At 39.1% G+C, this 20,917-nt stretch overlaps 1 protein-coding gene across 5 annotated transcripts in view; it reads right to left on the minus strand.

Annotated features, from left to right (window-relative positions):
- SYT9 (synaptotagmin 9) overlaps positions 1-20,172 on the minus strand; it is a 71,135-nt gene extending 50,963 nt beyond the window's left edge. For all 5 annotated transcript variants that reach the window (XM_033006816.2, XM_033006815.2, XM_033006814.2 and 2 more), the window contains exon 1: positions 19,904-20,172. In XM_033006816.2, the coding sequence (XP_032862707.2) occupies positions 19,904-20,051 (148 nt within the window). In that variant the 5' untranslated portion in view covers positions 20,052-20,172. The remainder of the gene's footprint in view (positions 1-19,903) is intronic.
- Positions 20,173-20,917: the final 745 nt, after the last annotated feature.

Below are 20,917 nucleotides of genomic sequence, written 5' to 3' on the forward strand. Positions count from 1 at the left end.
CAGACGTGGTGCTTAGGGACACAGTTTAGTGGTAGAGTTGGCAGCATGAGTTTAACAGTTGGACTTGATGCTCATAAGGGTTTTTTCCAAACTAAATGATTCTATGATTCTCTGATTCTATGAAAAAAAGTCATCAGTTGATGTCTCATCACAGTGACCTCAGAATTACAAAAAAAAATCCTCCGTGTACCTATGATACCCTGATTTTTACCAGCAGCTAGATACAGGCTTAGATTATGTCCAGGACTGTAACTATTCGGGAGTGATTAAGATAAGGGATCATCTGACACCTTTCTTGCCAAAGTCTTCAGAATGTATTCATCACTGCTGTCCATCAACTAACAGTATGCCTCCTGCCCTCTTGGAGAATGACAAGATCCATTCAAAATGAGTATTTTCCTCCATTAATTTTAAATATCGTATGAGTGGGAAAAGAAATCAGATTTTGTCTTTATTTAATGACTTAGTAGCCTCTGCTCTGTATCTGAGACATAAATGACAGCCTTCTAATTACTAATGTTGCCATTGTTGATAGGATGAGTAAATTATGTTTTAAAAATCAAGATTTATTCAGGAAAGCTGCTAGAAACCATTGAAATTTTGCATATGTTCTCTCCGAGTGTCTGCACATACATAGTTAAAACTATTGGGAATAAATCTGGATTTGACAAACTTTAATGGAATGTAAACAGTGCCACAAATGCATTTAGAAACCCTAATGGATATCTGAAGAATTGTCTGTAGTGTTTTTTTATCCATACTACCAAGTAGCTTGTAGAACAAAGCTGTTAAAATTTCACAATGATTAAAATGTTTGTCACTAAGTACCTTTTCCCCTCCTTTTATAAATTTCAAAGTTATTTAAATGTCTTTTTACAAATAGGAAACAGAAACCAAGATGCAGCACACTTGCCCAAGGTGAAATTAGGTAAATCACTTGAAAAGTTAAAAATGGAACCTGGATCTTCTCACTTCTAATTTTAACTCTAGCAACTTTCCAGATGCTTCTGGTGAAACAGCATGCAACTAAATAGAAGGGATGCAAGGAGTTTAAGAAGCATTGCTTAGCACACAAGCAAGATTTTGACCACTAAACAGATGGTATGGCTTTTTCAAGTGATCTAGTTATAAATGAGTTAATCAACTAATTGAGTTTTGAGAAAGCTGTCATCTCTCCAAATGCACCTGCTTTCTGTGAGTCAGTAGGCATACTGCCAACACATAAAGCACCAATTGACACAATGAACAGACCATTGCAGAAAGTGGTACAGACAACTGAAAAGCTGTGTCACCATACTCTGCAGCATAAATGGACTGCTGAGCATCAATTCTTAGATTGTAAAACAAAAGAATTATTATTTTTTTTCCAGAGTAGATCCCAGGAAGCCTGAAATACCACAAAAAGGAATTACGATCAACATCTGTAATAAAAAAATTAAATATAGGTTTTGATAAATGTAACAATGCGGGAAGATCTAAGCACAAAATCCAAGCAATGGTTTTTACAATTACTACAGTAAAGATTTGCAGTCATCTTCCATACCCCATATAATATATCCCATCTTCTTGTGGCATACACATGTACGTGTAATTTCTATCAAAGATAATAGCCTCTTTTAATTTGGAATTCTTCAGATTTCAATCTTGCTATGCTTTCTTTTAAGGCAAACTCTGGAGTATTTCTTTTCTAATCTTTTATTGTCGAAACACCATTTTACATATTATATAAGAACTTTAATCTGATAATTAGTTGAATGTAGAATAGCAAAATAATTAACTGGATTAAAAGCAAGCTCTAAAATAGTTTGAATGAGCTGGAAATCAGTCCATGATATTTAGACTTGCTTTCCACTTCCAGAAGGTAAAACAAATTCAAATCAAATAGCCTGTTTTTATCCTGCATTCTGAAAGAAGATATTTCTAATATTTTAGATGTACAATTATTGTCATTATTGTCATATCCAGATTCCTGGAGAGATTTTGTGCTTGCAGCAAGTAGAATTTACAGTTTCATTCTACTAGATTTGCATTTTCTTTAATTAAGTTAATTTAGCTAGATCTGTATCTTATCTCCTGAAATTATTTTCTCCAAAAAAATTAGAACAGCTAGTTTCTTAATTTGAGGAACTAAAGAGTATCCTCTGCTTTAACAAGGACAACAAGGACACTTATGATTAGCTGTCCCTTGAACAATCCACTATGATATGAAAAGACCAGGTGCTGTCAGTCTAAACTTGAAAAACAGACCAGTGCTCCAACATCCAAACCCTGGTGATATCAGGAGACAATGTAGCTCTCTATTTGTGTGAAGCAAATTTTTTCAGATTCCTATCCTTTATCTGTACGAAGGGCTTCACTTTTTTTGCTGTTCTAGACTGCCTTTTGGCAAAGCTCTTTCTTTCATTGAGGATTCTAGACAGTCCATGTTAATTCCGGAGCTTTGTCTGTTTAAAGAGAAAATATTGGAGGCTAAACTGACAGACGAATTCAAGTGAGCAATTCAGTGCTTTTTCCACCTTGTGTGGAGGAATTCTATTCCTCTGAAGAATTACTGTACAGTTCCATATGCAGAAAACAATTGTTCAGTCTTACAGACAGCATAACAATTTATTTCAGTATCTTTAGCAGGAGTCTTCCCAAATAACATAGGATGTGTCCACATGAGCGATTTAGCATTGGAGGACAGAGGGGAAGGATTATTTTTGCTGCAACTTTGCCTTGTACCTGGAGCCTGGCAGTACTCGAGTGAGATGCACCACTGGTGGGTGTGTTTGAAATAGTTTCCTCCTGGTGGAACCAAGGTTGAAGCTAGACTCCAGGGTTTGCAATGTGGACGCAGGGTCCTCCTGCAGTTTGTGCTCTCGACTTGTCTGATGTGTGCCTTGAGCTGGTAACTGGCTCAAGTTTCACTGATGATAGCAGCACAGTGGGGACAATTGGTCCTATAACCAGAATGGTGTGCAGCAAATCAAACTCATCTTGCTGTGCCACACAAGTTGGTAATGTAGATTTACCAGCTGTGGCTTTATGCACAAGTTACTCTCCCTGAAGTTAGTGAGGTTTCAAGCACAGGAGGACTATGAGTTTGGAACATGAACTATGTTAAAATCTTCGTATTTTTCTACTCTGAAAAAAATCCCTCACCACAAAGATCCTTTTATTTTGAATTCTATTTTTGTAAACAATTAACTCCCCAATTTTGAGATCCAAACAACAAAGCAGTAATGTATTGTGCACTTTAGAATAAATACAGTATAGCAATTACAGTTAATTGCATATGAGATTCTCAATGAGACCTAGAATGAAACAAAGGTGACAAGCAATTTACTTGACTGCACTTTCAGTGCCAAAATCAATTAGGACATTCCAAATCCTGTAAACATTAACAGTAATTAGGAAGCTATGTGTCACTGTGTGTCTTTGACTGATGTCCAGCATGTACTGTCTTGTGTTTAGCTACAGGGAAGACATACTAACAAATCTTTCAAGAGATGATCTACAGCATACATTTAGAGAGGCAGAATAAAATATCTGCATGTATATATATTGCTGCTGCCGCCGCCAGCAGCTTGAGTATGTTTAGGCCAGCCTCTGGATGGCACTGATAGCATAAATACGGAATAATAATGAATTACTAGGCAATGCTAACAAAACCAGAATGAAGCTGAATACGAAGCTGTGTTTATAGCACTGAGCTTATTATTCAATTTGGCTCACTATTAGATGATGTTAGTACCAGGGGATTACAAATCCCTTTGGGGGTTATTCTGCCGTGAAATACCACAAGTTGCACAGTATCTTACTTCTAAAACATAATTTCAAATGCATTAGGTTCACTCAAGCAATAAATAAGAAAAAGAGCATAAACAACCTTACCAGAGAGAGAAATTATAATCATGGTATATGGCATAGTTTTTTTTAAGACTAGTTTAATTATAATCAGTGATATACCCTCCATGTTACACTCCATGTTATATGTCTCTCCAGGTGGGTGCACGTACAGAAATGGCATGTAGAGAAGGGACCATCAACTTTGCAACATTCTTCTTATAGACTCATTCCTGTTCTTCCTCAGGCCTGTTCCAAGGGGAGAACAACTGCTCTCATTACCTATCTCTCAGAATTACAAAGAGAGTGTAAATAAGAAAATGTTAGCAGCAGCCCCTTGATCCCAGAAACCATAATACCACAGCAGTGGGATACTTAAGAAAACAGTGTGGAAACACTGAGCCACAGCTTTCATGTCTTCTCTCCTCTCCCAAGAATTGCTCAGCTGGATTGCTCTCAGGTCTGGGGAGTTCCTTGGGTTTTGAACAATGCCAAGAATTCTGCAACTTCTAAGGGAAAACCAAACATGTGTAACAGAGTAAACTGATGGTAAATTTATACCCATTGTTTTTCCATCTTCTGGTCTCTACATATTTTATGTTTGACCAGAAAAACAAATGCAATTAAAATAGTAATGGGGATTTCTTCTCAGCTCCCCAGAGACAGCTACAACCCACTTTCCTTGCTGACTGGAATGTGCTGATGGGATGTTCTAATTTTTGAGCTACTTCAGCTGAATGATTTTAGGATAATTCTATTGAACACTTGGTATTTTTTTCTTTGTTGTCCAACATCCTTAGTTAGATAAGGCACTCACCAATTTCTATTTCTTATCCTGGTCCCACATGACCCCTCAAAATAAATAAAGAAAATGAGATTAAAAAAAGAAATCACACTTCCAATAGTTTTGACTATATTATGAAGAAATACACCTGAAACTATATTACATGAACATTATTTTAAATCTTCTCTTTAGAATCAGGTGCTTGTATACATCCTTCTCTCAGGAAGTGTCTGTGATCCTATTTCCTTTAAATTAACTCTATTCCCACCCCTGAGTTGACGTTTAACAACCTTCATTTACCTCACTAAGGTAGCAAAGATTACCTTTCATACTGTAAATGTCTAACTTTTACTGACAGTGCTTAGGATTGAGGGGAAAATTGATCACATTCTTATAGTTTTAAGGAAGAATTTGTTAATTCTTGTAATTATGCTTGTTATAGCATTCATTTATTATTCAAGTAAAACAAAATGGAATAAATGACATGAGATAATTAAAAATTAATCACACTAACACTGGGATAAATATTTTGAACAGACGCAGTCCTTTCTTATTTTATGCAACCATAAACTATAAGGCCTGGATTTTAAAAAATACGTGAAGGTTTTATACATCAAACCACCACTCAGTTTCAGTGGAGTGTGAGTAGTTTCACTCATGTATGTTTCTTTGAAAATTTTACTCTTGGAGATAATTTTGAGTGAAAGTAGTATTACAGAATTCAAAAGGTCAGGTTTAGTGGCTCTGGTTTAGCAGCTTTTGAAGTCTGATTGAGAACAGGATTAAGTTTTGCCCCAAAATTATAGAAACTCAGAATAATGTAGGAAAAATAAATAATTTTCTGAATGACTAAAATGTGAATGTGAAGAAAACAGAAAACATTTAACTTGTAAGGATAAGATTATATTCACTTAAGAAAAAAACTGACAAAAAGGAAGAAAAAGGGAAAGGGGGAAGGAAGAAGGGAAAAGGACCATGCACTTCAAACTGCTGCCTGTTTCTAAATTTCAGACTTGTGCAAGTTGGGCTCTTCGTGGGTTGCTGAGTAGAGTTACCTCATTGTTAAACAGTTTCTCTAGAGGACTTTCATGTAAGGGGTGAGTGATTTGTTTTATAAGTTTCCTAAACACATGCAGGTTGAGGTATAGTGAAATTAATAAACAATCATATATCCTTGCTAACAAGAATATTGAGTCAGTAACAATACGCTATTTAATCCCAGGCATGTGAGTGGGGCGGCCAACTGGAGAATGGGGGCACATTAAAAATGCCACTCCCTCCAAGAAACATACTTTGTAGTGTGCATTTCTGCTACAATAATGTGAACAAGATTACCATTATAGTAGCCCTTTCAGTTACAGTCTCAAATGGTATCACACTGAGATATGTGTTTTCAATCCAACCAAAGCCATGAAAGTAAATGTTTGAAACTCTTACGTCAAAAAAGGGTCAGTAAATGGCAAAATGCTGTGATATGCAAAAGATAACTAAAAGTCACCTTGTTAGTACTGTTGTACAGTCAGATGCAGGCTAGAATATGGGGTGGGATATAGGTCTGAAATCAGAAATCCAAGCTTGTAAACAGATATCATGAATGAATTCCATAGATAAACATTCAGATTAAGCCTGACACAGAAATAGATGTTTTGAAATCCTCCTTATGCTTTTATTTATTCCCATTTGAATGTGTATACTATCAAATCTCTGCCTCTCAATTATGGCTTCCTTGCTGATAACAGAGGCACATTTCTATTTGCCAACCTACACAGGAGGAAAATATATTCTGTTTATTATTTATAAGAGTAAAGTGCTGAGAGGCCCCAGCAAAGCACAGGCTCTTGTTGCCTGTTCACTATGAAAACAGAGAGCCATACTCAGGAAGACTAATTTCCACCTAAGTCCCTGGGCCCACTGTTTTCTCTTGGCTGCTTTCTAGGCAGTTTTCTGCTCAGTTTGTTACTGACATCACGCTTGAGACATGCCCTGCTTTCTCCACTGATTACAGACAGGGAATTAGCTGGAATTTTAACTGCATATCAGTACTGAAAAGGCAACTGAAAGGGCAGGGGAAAAGCAGCACTGTGAGATTTCTCCAAGATAACAACCCAAGTGACTGGCACAGTTAAGAAAGAGCCTTAGTTTTCATAGTCCCCAACTAGTAATATATTCCAGTCAATTAAACCATACTACTGTCTCTAAACAACATTCCTGAATAAAACAAGTTTGTATTAATATATTGTAGAGTAACATTTGATTCACAGGATTTACAGCCAGACATCTCCTATGCCATTTTGTGTGGTCATAGTCCTCCTTAGCTGGGGCTAAATCCTCCCCTTACCTTGAACCAAGCATGTCAGCACCATTCCTTTCATTGAATTGTTGAGTCAGGAAATACTCTGTAAAAGCTTGCACTTTTCTCCTTCTTTTTTCCAAAGACTAATAGGTAAAAGAATAAACAACATTTGGGTTTTTAAACTCAACAATATTAATATTTATTTCAGATGTATTTAAGGACTTAGCATCTATTTGCTGTCATTTCCTGGGAACAGTACTTCTTGAAACATTGTAAAAGGGGTCCTTGTTCATCAAGGGCTAGTTATGCAACACTTCTGTATCTAACATTTTTTCTACTCCTGTCCTAAGAAAACTATTTTTATTTATTAGTAACATTTCCATATTTAATAACCCTGGCACGTGCTATACTATTTACAATGAACCCAAGATCTTATATGAATACCCACTTTGAAGTGATGTTTCTTTTAACAACAATGATGTTATGATTGCAATAAATACACTGGAATGGCTGCCAAACACGTTTCAAACTGCTGGGACTGATACAGAAAAGTAAGAATTGCTCCTCTTTTACAGCTTTGGATGTTTTAAACTGTTGGAGCCTCAGGACTTGTGTATTTCCCAGATGCAGCTGGCTGTTCTTGCTGTCATGGATTCTACTACCCTTCTTTACTGATTGCTTTATCACATCCAGTTTGCTCATATAATTTTCAGATAGCATTTTAAGGCACTATTTTTACAGCTTTCTGATCTGTTTTGCTCACTGAGAAAATAAAAAGGGATTTTTACATGGTGAATGTACTAGGTCTTGATGCAGCAATGATGATTTGAGAAAGGGAAGTAGCAGAGGATGGAGGGACTGCAGAGTTTCTTTGCTCCTCCATCTTCTATACAGCATTTGTCATTCTAAATACTGTTAACAGGGTTGGGAAGAATGAACAGAGAATGGAGAGAGAAAACAAAGGGAAGAGAGCAGGCTGAACTCTCTGTACACTGCTAAATTTACCCTTGGCAAAAACAACTCACAAAGTCAGCAAGACCGTCCTGAGAGGAAATCCAGTGTGGGAGACAATTAGGGACGCTGCTCAAGAAAAAAGGGCCTGCTGAAATAAAAGGCAGTACTGATTTGGAGTTTAGAATTCCCTAATTCCCCTCCTCCCTGGCTCTCACAATTTTGAATGAAACATTAATACTGCTTCAGATGCTTCTTCCCTCCAAGGCCAATCAGCTGCTCGGCAGGGCGTGAAGCGGTTGTTCATTTGAACAGCTAAGGAGGGAGTGGAAGGACAGAGCTAATTCTAAGGCTTTTCAAGCACTGCTGAAGCTCACATTTGCCTTGACACACAGTGGATAACTTAAAGTGCCTCTCTCAACTTTCAAATAAGAGAAGTGGTGCTGTATCAATTCTGTGTAAACAAGCCGGACTTGTCAGAAGAGATCATTTTTCACAATGTGACCATAAACATAGTTTTAAGATTGGACTAGACACTTTGTCCTGCATAGTACCACAGCAACAACCACCACTGGAAATCTTCATCATGAAAAGCGGTACAGAAAAAAGGAGGTAAAACAGCCAAAGCCCTAAAAACATCAAAATGCCAAGACTTCATTTTTAACAAAATTTCTGTTCCTTCTTCTCTCGGTACATAAAGCCTTTAGGATGAGAAGTGAATCCTGAGATTGAATTTCAGATGTTTCTGAAGGTGAAAAATTGCTTCTCCCCAATTTGGGAAGGAAAAAAAAAAGTTGAGGTGGCTGAAGGTATTGCTGGTTCTGTTGCTATTAAGGTCTGTTCTGGTTTCCAGCTCCCAAGAAGAACAGAAAAGAAGGAAGAAAAATCCATCAAAGAAAGAAATTGCAGTTTTTGTTCAGAGGGCTGGGTCTCACTTGTAACACTACACCGCAGAAGGACAGATACAGTAATTACTATCAAATCACTCTGGCAAACCTATACCTGTGTGCAGCTATTTTGGGCAGTGCTTTTAGCTATTTTATCATCACTGGCTCATAGCAGCAGTATGAAAGAAATCATCTTGACTAGTCAAATCATTCTTTATAATATAACGACAACAGAAAAAGAGACAGGTAGAGAATTAATAAGGTAGGCAGGAATGAGACATTAACTTGAGAATGAGAGCAGATATAAAAACGTTACACCTTACGCAGTTAACAGAAACTGGCAGGAACGGGGATGCTGCTGCATAGGAAAGAGCCCAGGTGACAGGTTTTTCTTATTAGCTAAAGCCACAATGGCCAAGCTTTCTCTTTCCTGCTTAGCCACAGCCCTACTGTCAGTGTCAAATCACACTTTCTCAGGCAGGCTTCTGAAACTCTTGAACCCTCAAAAAAAAAAAAAAAAACCAACCAAAAAACTGCAATGAGTATCTAATGGGACTCCAAGACAGCCAAGGCATTTGGACAGATCTGCTTTTATCTTTTTCTACAGTTAACTCTACAAAGAAGCTCAAAAGGTTTTCAAATTCAGGTAAAAAGGCAAATTTTAGTGTAATATTAAACGGAAATATAACTTCTTAGAACAGAGGTATAACAAGGTATATCCACAACTTCTCCTGTCTCCTATGTCCCTGAAGGCAGGTCCTCAAAATCCTAGGCTTCAACTCAGTTAACACTGATTTCTGAGAGACAGCAAATCCGCTTGGTGCTCTTTGGTCCCTTCGGAACACGAGTGATGTCTCCCTCTTCAGAAGCTTGGCTGCCTGCCCTGCTCCTCACATCCATCTCCTGAGGAGCACAAGCAGCAGGCTTCATGCTCATGCCTGCTGCACCATGAGGTTTCACCCCTCTTTCTTTGTAGAACAGCTATAAATTTAGAACAAACAAACCAAACAAAAAAAAATAGGTCAACCCCTTACCTTTCTGTTTACCAGCTAAGCCTAATTTCTGGTTTCCATTTTTTTTTTTTTTGACACATTAATCATCATTAATATTTTTCAATTAAAAAAAAAATAAAGGAAGTTTAAGTTAGACTTTTGTTACCATGGATGCCTTAGTGGCATCTGCAGAGATAGGAGCCTTTCCTGATGGAATGATCTACAGCAGAAGAGAGGACAATCATAGAATTAAACAAAATTAGAGCTATTAGTTTAGATTTGTGTCTTATATTATCCCAAGCAAATTGATAAAGCTTAAAAAAAAATAGTACTGATAAGAGAAATTTCTGTTCAGAGCTTTCTGTATTTTTTTAAGCAATACCAGATCTGTTTTCTCTTGTATTTGGTTGCTAATGGACCTAAAAGCTCTTTTCAGCAGGTCAGAATTGCCATAATGCTACTGCTGCATATCCTACATCAGCCCTACTATGGGGAATAGAATAGCACTCAGTGAGAACCAACTCAATACCTACTTTATTTCCCTGCAGCCAGACTCAGGAAACACACTCTTCCTTTATGCTGTGCAGGGAGACCTCAGCATAATGAATACCTGAGATCACCCTATTTATGTTAGGCTTCACAAAAAAAAGATAGACTAACTAGGCATTCATGGTATCTATTAAACTTCTTTAGGGAAAAAAAAAATATTAAAGGAACTTTTTTAAATAGGTAAAACATCTGCTACAAATGGAAACAGAAGATAGTAAGACTGGTGGTCTTATTGATAATTTTCTAATTAGCATTGTACATTCCTTTCTATATATTTTAGTAGGATAGTTCTTACTGGATTACAAATTCTAATTATATCATTTGATAGATGTGAGAAACATCTTTTATAATATCTTAATATGTATTAGTGAAACCATTAACTCCACAGACATGAACCTTTTGCAAATTAAAAAGTAAGTTGAAAGTTTTAAAATGGAACTCTAAAGAGAACTTTATATAGCTGTGGCCAGATGCCCAATGAGATAATCTGTGTGTAAAATGGGTGAAACATTCTATATTGATTGATTAGACAGCAATACAATTACATTCTGAAATTACACTAACTGTGAGGAGAAAACAAACCATACTGTTATGGTCAGAGAATTAAAACACAGATGCATTAAAAATATTAGAAATATGGACAGTAAATAAAATGAGATGCTGCTTGAAAAACGGACTGGGAACACCCAGATGAAAAAACATCTGAAACACACGTACAAACATATGCAATCTAGAAAACAAATGGACAAACCACACACAAAGTAACCTGGATGGGAATGATGATGACTTGTTTACAAGAAGAAATTTCAGAATATAAATATTTATTGTCTTGTAAACACACAAAAAGGGTCCATTACATGGGGAAAGGAAATATTTGGGGACTTTCATAGACAGTAAAATAGAAATAAGAAAATTTGAACAAACTTCCTGATGGAAACATAGCAAACCAAGGAAACATATTTCCAAAGGAAGCCAGTAAGGATTTATTTTAGTGTGCATGTAAAACTGAACTGAAAAAAAAAAAAAAAAAAAGTGAGAAAGTATACTGGAAGGAATGATCCTATTTCAAATCCTAATTCTCATTATTTTGCATGCCCTTTGAAAGTTTTACCTCCAAAATTATTAGTGCCTGACTTTCTTGTTAGTATGGTGGATTTACATCAATAGTCTAAAAGCTTTTTCTGACAGATTATGTATTCTTGGAAGCTTCCAACATTTATTGTTGGTAGACACACATCAATTGTAAATTGGTTCAAGACATACAGACGTATATGTCAGTTTCAATTGCATCCACAGTGTATTTCTGAATTCCAGCTAACTATAGAAAGTATACAAGATAAAATCCTGTACATGTCTGCCAAAGGAAGACAAACTGATTTTACTTGGCTAATGAATATTGAAAATCAAAGAAAAAAGCAGCTGAACATATTGAGCAACTTGAAACACACAAGATTCAGTGTGATTACAATAGCTAATGTAACAAATGTGCAAACCACCAGCTGTTATACATAACATTTTCTTTATGTGACAGAATTTTTTCTGTACTCACCAAATAAATGGATTAGGAATTACAGATTCTATAAGTTGCTACGGACAGCATTTTAGTGAAAAATCCTTCCATCTGTAATTAATTATTCTAAATTCTTATCCCTTGAACTAAAATTTTGTTAGCAATATGAAAGGCACATAAAGCTTTAGACCAAAATAATCTCTCTTTATCTCTTTGGTCTAAATAAAGCCCGAAAAGAGCTTAAATTAATGACAAAATACAGCAAAAGATGCACAATACAGTGTTATTAAGTACAGCTTTGCACTAAACCAACAATGATCATTATTTTCAGCAGGGGAAGAACTAAAACCCAGAAATGTGGTTTCAAACATAAATACATAAATTGCAGTTTATGTTCAACCTCTACTTATTACATACCAAAGATGCTATAGTGCTGCATGGCCCCAAGACTGAATTTAACTGTATCTGCTGTTATGACAGCAGTAATTTTGGACTTTCTGGATCTCTGAACCATCGGTGTAATTACACTCTCACAAATAAGTTTGGAAAGGAAATTTCCAGAAAGCTATCTGGGTGGATATGTGGCCGTTCATTTGTACTTGGGTCAGTAAATGTATGGCTCACACAAAAGCATAACAATTCAGAATTCTACCAGTACTGAAAAATGGCATTATTTTAACACAGGTTCATGTTTATTGAGGAATTAATGACCCATAAATCCATTACAGTAGCACCTCTACTTAAGTGATGAGAGCTTTGTGTCTCCAAATGTAAACTCTTGCCTGCAGAAAGCTTATGGATATTTCTTAGAAAACTAGAATTAACCGATTCTTTCCCCTCTCCCTTCTATCTAGGAGGAATGTGAAAATCCCATTGAAATAAGAGTTATGACAAATGCAGTGATAAAGTTTCAGTGGCAAGTACAGTCATATGTACAAGGGCTAAATTTAGCCTACTGTTTTTCATCAGCAAAACTAGCATTTAAGATGAGAATTCAGGTGTAAGACAGACTGTGTGCTATTTAGCCATGCTAATTTTTAAAAGGTTGATGTTTTTGTCGTTGCTCTTTATGTTATTTACAATGATATATATTTCTGTTACTCAGAGTTCAAAATAACCATTTTTTTTTTAATGATCACTGCACATTTGGAAGAGACTTGCATAAACTGTGGGATTACTAGAGATAACTGACTTCTGATTCAATTGGTATGTTACTCTAACTTTTAGGATTATTTCACAAATCTTGCAATCACTTCAGTAAATATTATTTTTATATATACAATGAATATAGTATACAAGTAAGCACACTGTTTTTGTTAAATACAAAGCGGCGTAGTTGACATCAGTCTATTTAACATAAGCATAACACAATGCTATGCTACAGTTTCAATACATACTGTAAACAACAGACATTTAGTGTAACTCCCATGTAAGTTAGAAGTAACACCAAAATGGAAATGGAGGCCCCAGAAAGCTCTTGCTTTCTACACTGATACGAATATGGATGCAGAGGCCAAGAGGGGTTAGAAGCCACCTTCTCATACAGTTAAACTTGTTCTCCTCTCCACAACATCCAAGAGCAGCCACAGGACAGGAGGCGGCACAAGTCTTGGTCGGAGGGACTACAGACTACTCATGTTTGTCTTCTCAAGTTACAGGAAAATACTGCTACACTGAAGTTGCTTCACACCACTGAAAAATTTAAAGTGATTTCAGTAGTGCAAGGATCTATCCTTTCATGTTTTAACAGTATTTAATATGACTATGCTCCAACCTGGTCAAAGCTCAAGATCAGCTGTATCGTAAGAGTGATCTTTGTAGTCTTCCTTTTCTCTGGTTCTTAAGTCTAACTTAAGCATCTATACATCTTTAGATTACCTGTTAAAAGAACAAAAATCTGTTCCAGGAAAAAGTCATGTGCAGATAGATTAAAGTAAAATATTTAAGTTACTTTTATTTAAATTAATTTACAATTACAGCTTCAAACCATTATTAAGCACACATGTAGTTTCTTTTCTTTGAACATAATTTGCTCTTTTGTACACTTTGTTTCAAAGTTTAGTTGTCTGTTTAAAACAATTTCCCAGGAAAAAGCAATACTAAACTCAGTATGACAGGAAAATCTCTGAGAGCCTATTTGTTTAAAGGGAATTAAACTAGCAGAGCATCTTAGAATACAAGCAGCAGGAAATTATTTTTATCTTTTGCAAACTTGTTCCTGACTTTTCAAAAGAGAAAAAGAATATGTATTTTTAGTCTGAAATACATAATGTCACTTCATTTTTTTAACCTCTTGAAACAGCAGTTTGGTTCCTGAAACCCTGGGCCTCACACTTCTTCATTCACTTGCTATCATGTCAGTGAACATGATTCATTCTTGTCTGCTATCTTGCAAAGAGTTTTGCACTAGCACAATATATAGAACACTATCAATTTGTAGTGGCAGTGTTTTACATTAATTTTGAAGGAGGAAAATAAAATTAAATATACGGAAAGCAATGACTCATAATGAGTAAAATAAAAATAAAAAATATATTGAAAGTTATTTCATCCACTCAGACCTTTTTCATGTCTTTACAACTTGTAAATGCTTTTTGTATTTAACTCGATAAATCTATATGTACTTAGCATCTTCATGAAACTCTGCAGCTTGACATGTTCCTGGAAGTTTGGGGGGAGGAGGGAGGATGGGATAAATCTGTAAGTCATTTGAGTCACAAAAATTCGAAAGTACCCTCTTAAGAAATTAAACTACTTTCTGAAGACAGGTTTTGTTTTTAAACTCAGTTTTGAATGAAAGAGAAGCTTGCTGGGATAGTATTTAATTGCAAGTATTAGCTTCCTGGGGAATGACCAGTCTATCAGAATGATACTCTCCACAGAAAACCTTGCCTCTACATTCCACCGGTGGGCTGGGAGGCCATGCTTATGCCAGTTAGGCCTTTTTGTTTCTTTGTGCTTTTCTTTTTCCTGAAGTTGAAAGTATACATTAAAAAAATAAAGTACTGATTAATGAGATTCTTAAATTATAGTGCAGGACCATAACGGCACCTTCTCATACATTGTGTCTTCAATACCCATCACATCCCCATGCTCACATTTTTCAGATTCTTGATTGTCAACTATCTTCACCTCCATCAAGTACTAAAATCTGACTTCCTGTCACTGTACAATATTGATCTCTTTCTTATGACCTGTAGCATACTTTACGCCTAATGGCCATCGCTATACCCACAGTATTCTCCACGTAGTCTGTTTTAACATCTATTAGTCAATTTTAAAGTACATAATTAAGAATATTCTAAGACCTTACTGGCTCATCTTCAAGATACGCAATCCAACACAACAGAAAAGAAGAACAAACTTTACTTTTTATTTCTATTAATTTTTCCACTATGAAATTAATTAAATTAATTATGATTTATGGCCTAGACTTTTTTTATATCCTTCATCTTCGTAAGCATCTCTTTTATCCAGTCCTCAGGTTCATAACAGCTTTCTCTGACCTTTTTAAATTTCTTATTCCAAGTTTTCAAGGGTTGCATACTTTTTAACTAAAGGAAGAAAAATTCGATCTGTAGAATATGCTAAGAAGATGAAGTTTTGTGTAAGGCAGTCTCGGTGTTTAACTCTTTTATACTTTTCTTATATATATAACTTAATTTTACTGATACTCAGCAAATGCCAGCAAACATCTAACTATGCATTAGGTACTCTGTTGCTGTATCTAGCAGTCACTGGAAGGTATGCAGGCAGCATAAGTTAGTGCAAAGTTGGCAAAACACTGTAACAAACTGCAGTGCAGAAATTCATCAGGCCTACAAAGAGCAATGGTGGCCTACCACTGCCACCTCTGGGAAGTTGTTTTTTTAAAAACAAAAAGCACTACAGAACAACAACCACAAAAATTCCAGAAAGACCCAGAATCACCTACAGCCAAGAACCACAACAATAACTGGTGGCAAAAGCTTTAAGGTTGATTGTTGAAACATCTGAAATGCAACTAACTCTAAAGCAGTCAAATCAGCTACAATGGAAGTGTAATTCACAGTCACGTAGCAGGTAGACCGAGAACAGGTCACTGGCTCCAGCCACCAAAAGACTTTCTTCCTCTCTTCTATGCCAAACTCTAAACTATCCCAAATCAAAACCATGTAACTCTTCCTCTTATTTTTTTTTTTCCCCTCAAAGTGTCCATCTTTTTAAAAGTCCAAAGTGACATGTACAAACATACATACACTCTTTCTGGCAGGCTTGATTCATGCTACACCAAGTTTTTCAGTTAAGAACTTGTAAGATAAATCTATTAGAGAAATGGACCACAAGGAAATGCAACTTTTTTTGGTATTAATTCCTCTTTTAATGACCAGTCTCTCCATTAATACCTTCTGCTTTCATGAGGTTTTTTGTGTTGTGGTTTTTTTTTTTTTGGTGTTTTTTTGTTTATTTATTTATTTATTTTACACATTAGTAGAGTTATTCTAATCAAGCAACTTCCATTCCTCATCTATACTATCTCATTTATCTGGTGTCATGGGATGATATTATGTTATGTTGAGTGATTGTTTTCAAATGCCCATATGACTAACACAGTATTCACTTGAATATCTCTACGAGATCCATATGACTCTTGTTTATGAATGTACTACATACTTGGTGTGCTCAGACTTAGTAACTTACCCTCATAAAATCCTTCTATGATATAGAAATATTATCAACATTTTACAAACAGGGAATGGAGGAATGGAACAGAAAAAGATCCAGTTTATTAAGGTATCTAAATGCTTAAGGATGACTATTGGGATTTTCAAGGGTGCTCTGACATATAACTTATTGAACTACTTGAAGATTTTTCACTGAATGCCTAATTTGTATTTTTAGTTTTCTGAAAACCTTTAAAATCTGACTCACCCATGCCACTCTTTAAATCCAGTGGACCAGCATGTTAAACCTGGAACTCATTAGCCCTTAAACTTATGCTCCAAGCACTGTGCGGTAATTCCCATAATAGGGAAAATTACATGAAAAATAGAGATGCTGTGCATATCACAAGCATCCAGTCCCCTCCTGTCCCCCTCCTTTCTGCCCTCCCAGGCTGAGTCGCACACCAACTACTCAGAGAGTGGGGAGCCACACAGCCAACTGCATCAGATGTCAGCCAAGAAACGAGTGGATCTCCAGGGATCTGGCTGCTCAGCGCTGGGACTGAGGGGAGACAGGAGGTTGAGCTTGTAGACCAACCCTAATATCAGGCTCAGCAACCCCTCAGCTCACTCTCTCCCTCAATTAGGGTTTGATTTTTCCAATAACTAGTGCACCTGTACAGCCCCCCTACCGCTCACGTAACAGAGCCAACATACACCAATAGCTCAAACCAAATGTGCTGTAAAATCATCTGTATCCACCATGTAGTTGGGTTTAGGCAGGTACCCACTTTATTGCAAAAAACATCTATAATCATGGGAAAATGCTTTAATTCCTGTATAAAAGCTAATCATGTATGTTTTCTAGCTGCACTATTCTCAACTCTAACAAAGTTGTACACGTTTTTAGATAGTTCTTTTGGCTGGCCTAATAGGAAGTTACTCAGTTTGACTGAGGCACATCATCTTTACATGGGAGGAGGGAAGTTGGAACAAGGATGGCTTCATCTTTTGCTAATTCTGCCAAGAAGATGCTGTCTTTCAGCACAGGTTTTCTTTGCACCCATATGTTAGACCACTAGTGGCTGGAAAGTGAATGGATCAGCAACCACGGCTTTTTAATGCCGTTTCACTTCTGTTGAACCAATGAAACTCACTATGTAAATCAAACTGGATTTAATCAATGTACAACTCTTTGACTGTGAATTGCATTACTTCTTTTTAGAAGTCATGTACACTGTCTTCTTATAGCCTGTACCATCACATCCAAGGACCAGCTAAACAAACCACATGGGCAGCCAGTTTACTGGGATAGTATATATATTTTAATCAAATAAATATAAGACGAGGTAAATTAATACATTCCTGACATTGTTAACCTACAGAAGTGGTTTCCAAGTCAGGGCTTATGGATAACATGTTGCCCACTAGACCCTCTGAGACTGGCTGCAGCTGCAAAAAATAAAAAAGTTAAAACTGAGGCCAACAGGAAGATGCTGCCTGCAGCATAATTGCTCACTGTTGCTGCACATTGGCTGGCGAAGGTTAGAGACCGCTGCTCTGTGTAATCGAGCAGGTTTGCAACAATAGCAGAAGGCTATTGTATAATAATGGTTTAAGCAAAACAGGTAAAAATAAATTCAGATTTTATTTTTTATATATCTTTAGGTAGAGGTGATAAATTTTTACAGAGCATACCGTGTTTTAAAAATGCTCCCAAGCAGATGCCATGTACTCTTTTCGCCTGAGGCTGATAGAAAAAAAGCAGGTAGCTTCTGAAAGAAATCTGAAAAGCTGTTATCCAAGTAGCTGAGGTTGAAGTCTTCATATGCATTCCACATAATTTAGTATTCAAAGTGAGCACTGATTTAAGTAGACATTTTTGGAAGCATCACCTGATATACAAATATGTGATTGATCCCTTGGTAAACGAAAATTACAGAAAATCACAGGTGTCTGTCACAAAAATTACTGCTTATATGAACAAAGCAATTAAATCTGCCTATATGAACAATTAAATTTGCCTAATTTTAAAGAATCCTTTAAAACATTGCATGAATCACTTTAACTTGAATATTTTTAAGTGAGTGAAAAGAAAGAATAGCTGCAAATAGCTTTGGATATAAGCAAATTGAATGTCGGAAAATTCCGTATTCATTTATTGTGATAACAGATCTTTTTTTTCCCCCATTTTTTTTTCTTAGTTTTTCTCGTTTCCCCCAGGCCTTTCAGCATATCCAGGCATTTGTCAGTAAGTTGCACTCTGAATGTTACTTCAGACTCACCAAATTATAGAAAAATATTTAAGAACAGAGTGTCATTAAACTGCCCTACGTAAATGAACTACTTTATTCCAAAGAATATTAAAGAAATGAATACTGTGCTGTGATGATCAGCTGATCTAACAGCAAGGCTTTTCAGCACTGCAAACATTTATCAACTTCTCTTTTAACTCTCTAAATTTCTCCTCATACTGAGCAAACTCAACTCGATGGTGTGAAAATAAATAAATATAATAAACTCTCACTTCACACTGCAATTTGCCTTTCCCTTATGGCCAGAGATGTACAGAACATCAGCAATTTTTCAACCTTTTTGTGCAGCTGGAGCTCAGTTTCCTTTTTTAAAAGCCTCCTTAAAGTTTTTAAGTCAGTGTTATCCCCAGATATGAAAAGGCAACCATAATCCAGACACACAGACACAAACCCACTCAGTGCAGATCTTCTTAGACCCACAACCCCCACGTCTGCTACAGAAATGCAAGAAATAGTCTTTTTTCGCTTGTGAAATACAGAACTGGAAAGTTAGGTTAAATAGTGTTGCATTTAAACTGAGCCACGACACCCCCCGCCCTCTTTACAATTAAACCCAGCGCGCCGGGGCGGGCCCGAGGAGCACAACCCCCCCCGGGCTTGTGCCGCGGCAGCGAGCGGCGGAGGAGGCGCGGCCGGGCCGGGGGCTCCGAGCCGCGCCGGGGCAAGCGGCGGCGGGGCACGCTGGCCAGTCGAGGCAGAAAAGTTGCCCGCCAGCCCGCCCGGCCCCCCCCGCCGCCGGCACTGGGGCGGCGACACCCGTGTCCCCCGCGGGGAGAGCTGCCCCACGCGGGGCTGGCGTCCCCGCCACCCGCCTGCAACTGAGCCCCGGCAGCACCGGGCGCAGCGGCGGGCAGCCCAGCCCGGACCAGCCCCCTCCCCCGGCGGCACCGGGGCGAATCCCCTCCAGCCGCGGGCTCCTGGGTGCGCACCCTCCCCAGCACACACACACACCTCCCCCCCCCCCCCCCCCCAAATTCTTCCCTCCGCGGCCGCTCGCACCCCGGGGTAGCCCCCGCCGTGCCGGCAGGCCTCGCCCCGCGGCGCCCGGCCTCCGAGGGATGCTCGGGGATGTTCACCCTCCTCCTATAGCCTGGGGACGGCGGAGGCCGCCGGTGCCCAGCCCGCAGCCCTAACGGCGGCGGCGGCCGTACCTGAGTCGGTGAGGCGGGGCCGGGCTCTGTCCCGCAGGTAGTAGATGAAATCCCGGCAGTTCTCGTTCTCCACCGCCCCGACGGAGCACAGCTCGGCCAGCAGCTGCAGCGCTTTCTGGCAAATCTCGTCCTCCCTGTCGCCGGGCATCGCCCCCCAGCATCCTCGGCAGCGGAGCGGAGCCCTGCGGTCAGGCGCCGCGCCGCTGCCCGCCGCCCGCCTGCAGCCGCCCGCGCCGCCGGGCCGCCGCCCGCATCCCCAGCCCCGCCGGGCCGGGCCGGGCCGGGCCGCCCGCCGCTCCCCCCGCTCCGCCGCTGCCTCCTGCGCGCCGCTCCCGGGGGCGGGGGGGGGGGGGGTCCCACCAGTTGAATGCGAGGGCGGGGAGGGCCGGCGCCGCCACCGCCCAGCCGCGCTGGCGCAGCCCTCCCCCGCGGCGGGAGCGGGCGGGGGCCGGTCGCGCCCCGGGGGCGCCGCGCCTCGGCCCGCCCGGGCTGGCCGCCGCGCCCCGGCCTGCCTCCCGCCCGGGGGGACCCGAGCCGAGCTGCTCGGCCGTGGCTGAGAACAGGCGAGGATGACAACTTTGAGAAGCGGCGCAGGGCTTGGGGAAGGAGGGTCCTGAACGCAGGTCCTGATGGGCAGCTCCTCGCCCTCCCTCTCTCCATCACTGTCCGGGCCCAAGCCTGCTCTTTGCCGGTCGGCGTTTAATGTGAACAGTTTGTTAAATACCGGGCGCTTTTTGTGTCTCACTGCCTACTCCAGAAATTATTCCATTCACTCTGCTAATTGTCTTTAAATTGCTCCCTATGAATAACGCATGCCCCCACTGTCGGGATCCTAGCGGAGGGGAAAATCTTAGAAATTCACTCTGAACAGAATGGCGTTCTTCAGCGGGATCATGTTTTGGTCTGGGCGATGGGTTAGAAAGAGTTAAAGCACCGATGCGAAATCTTAGGCACCCGAGAACCGGCCATAGCCTGAGGGGAAGGCAGGAGAGCCCTCGCTGGAGGGGGTGGAGG

This window comes from Tyto alba, unplaced genomic scaffold, assembly GCF_018691265.1.
Source record: "Tyto alba isolate M040663 unplaced genomic scaffold, T.alba_DEE_v4.0 Super-Scaffold_8, whole genome shotgun sequence".
Lineage (NCBI taxonomy): Eukaryota > Metazoa > Chordata > Aves > Strigiformes > Tytonidae > Tyto > Tyto alba.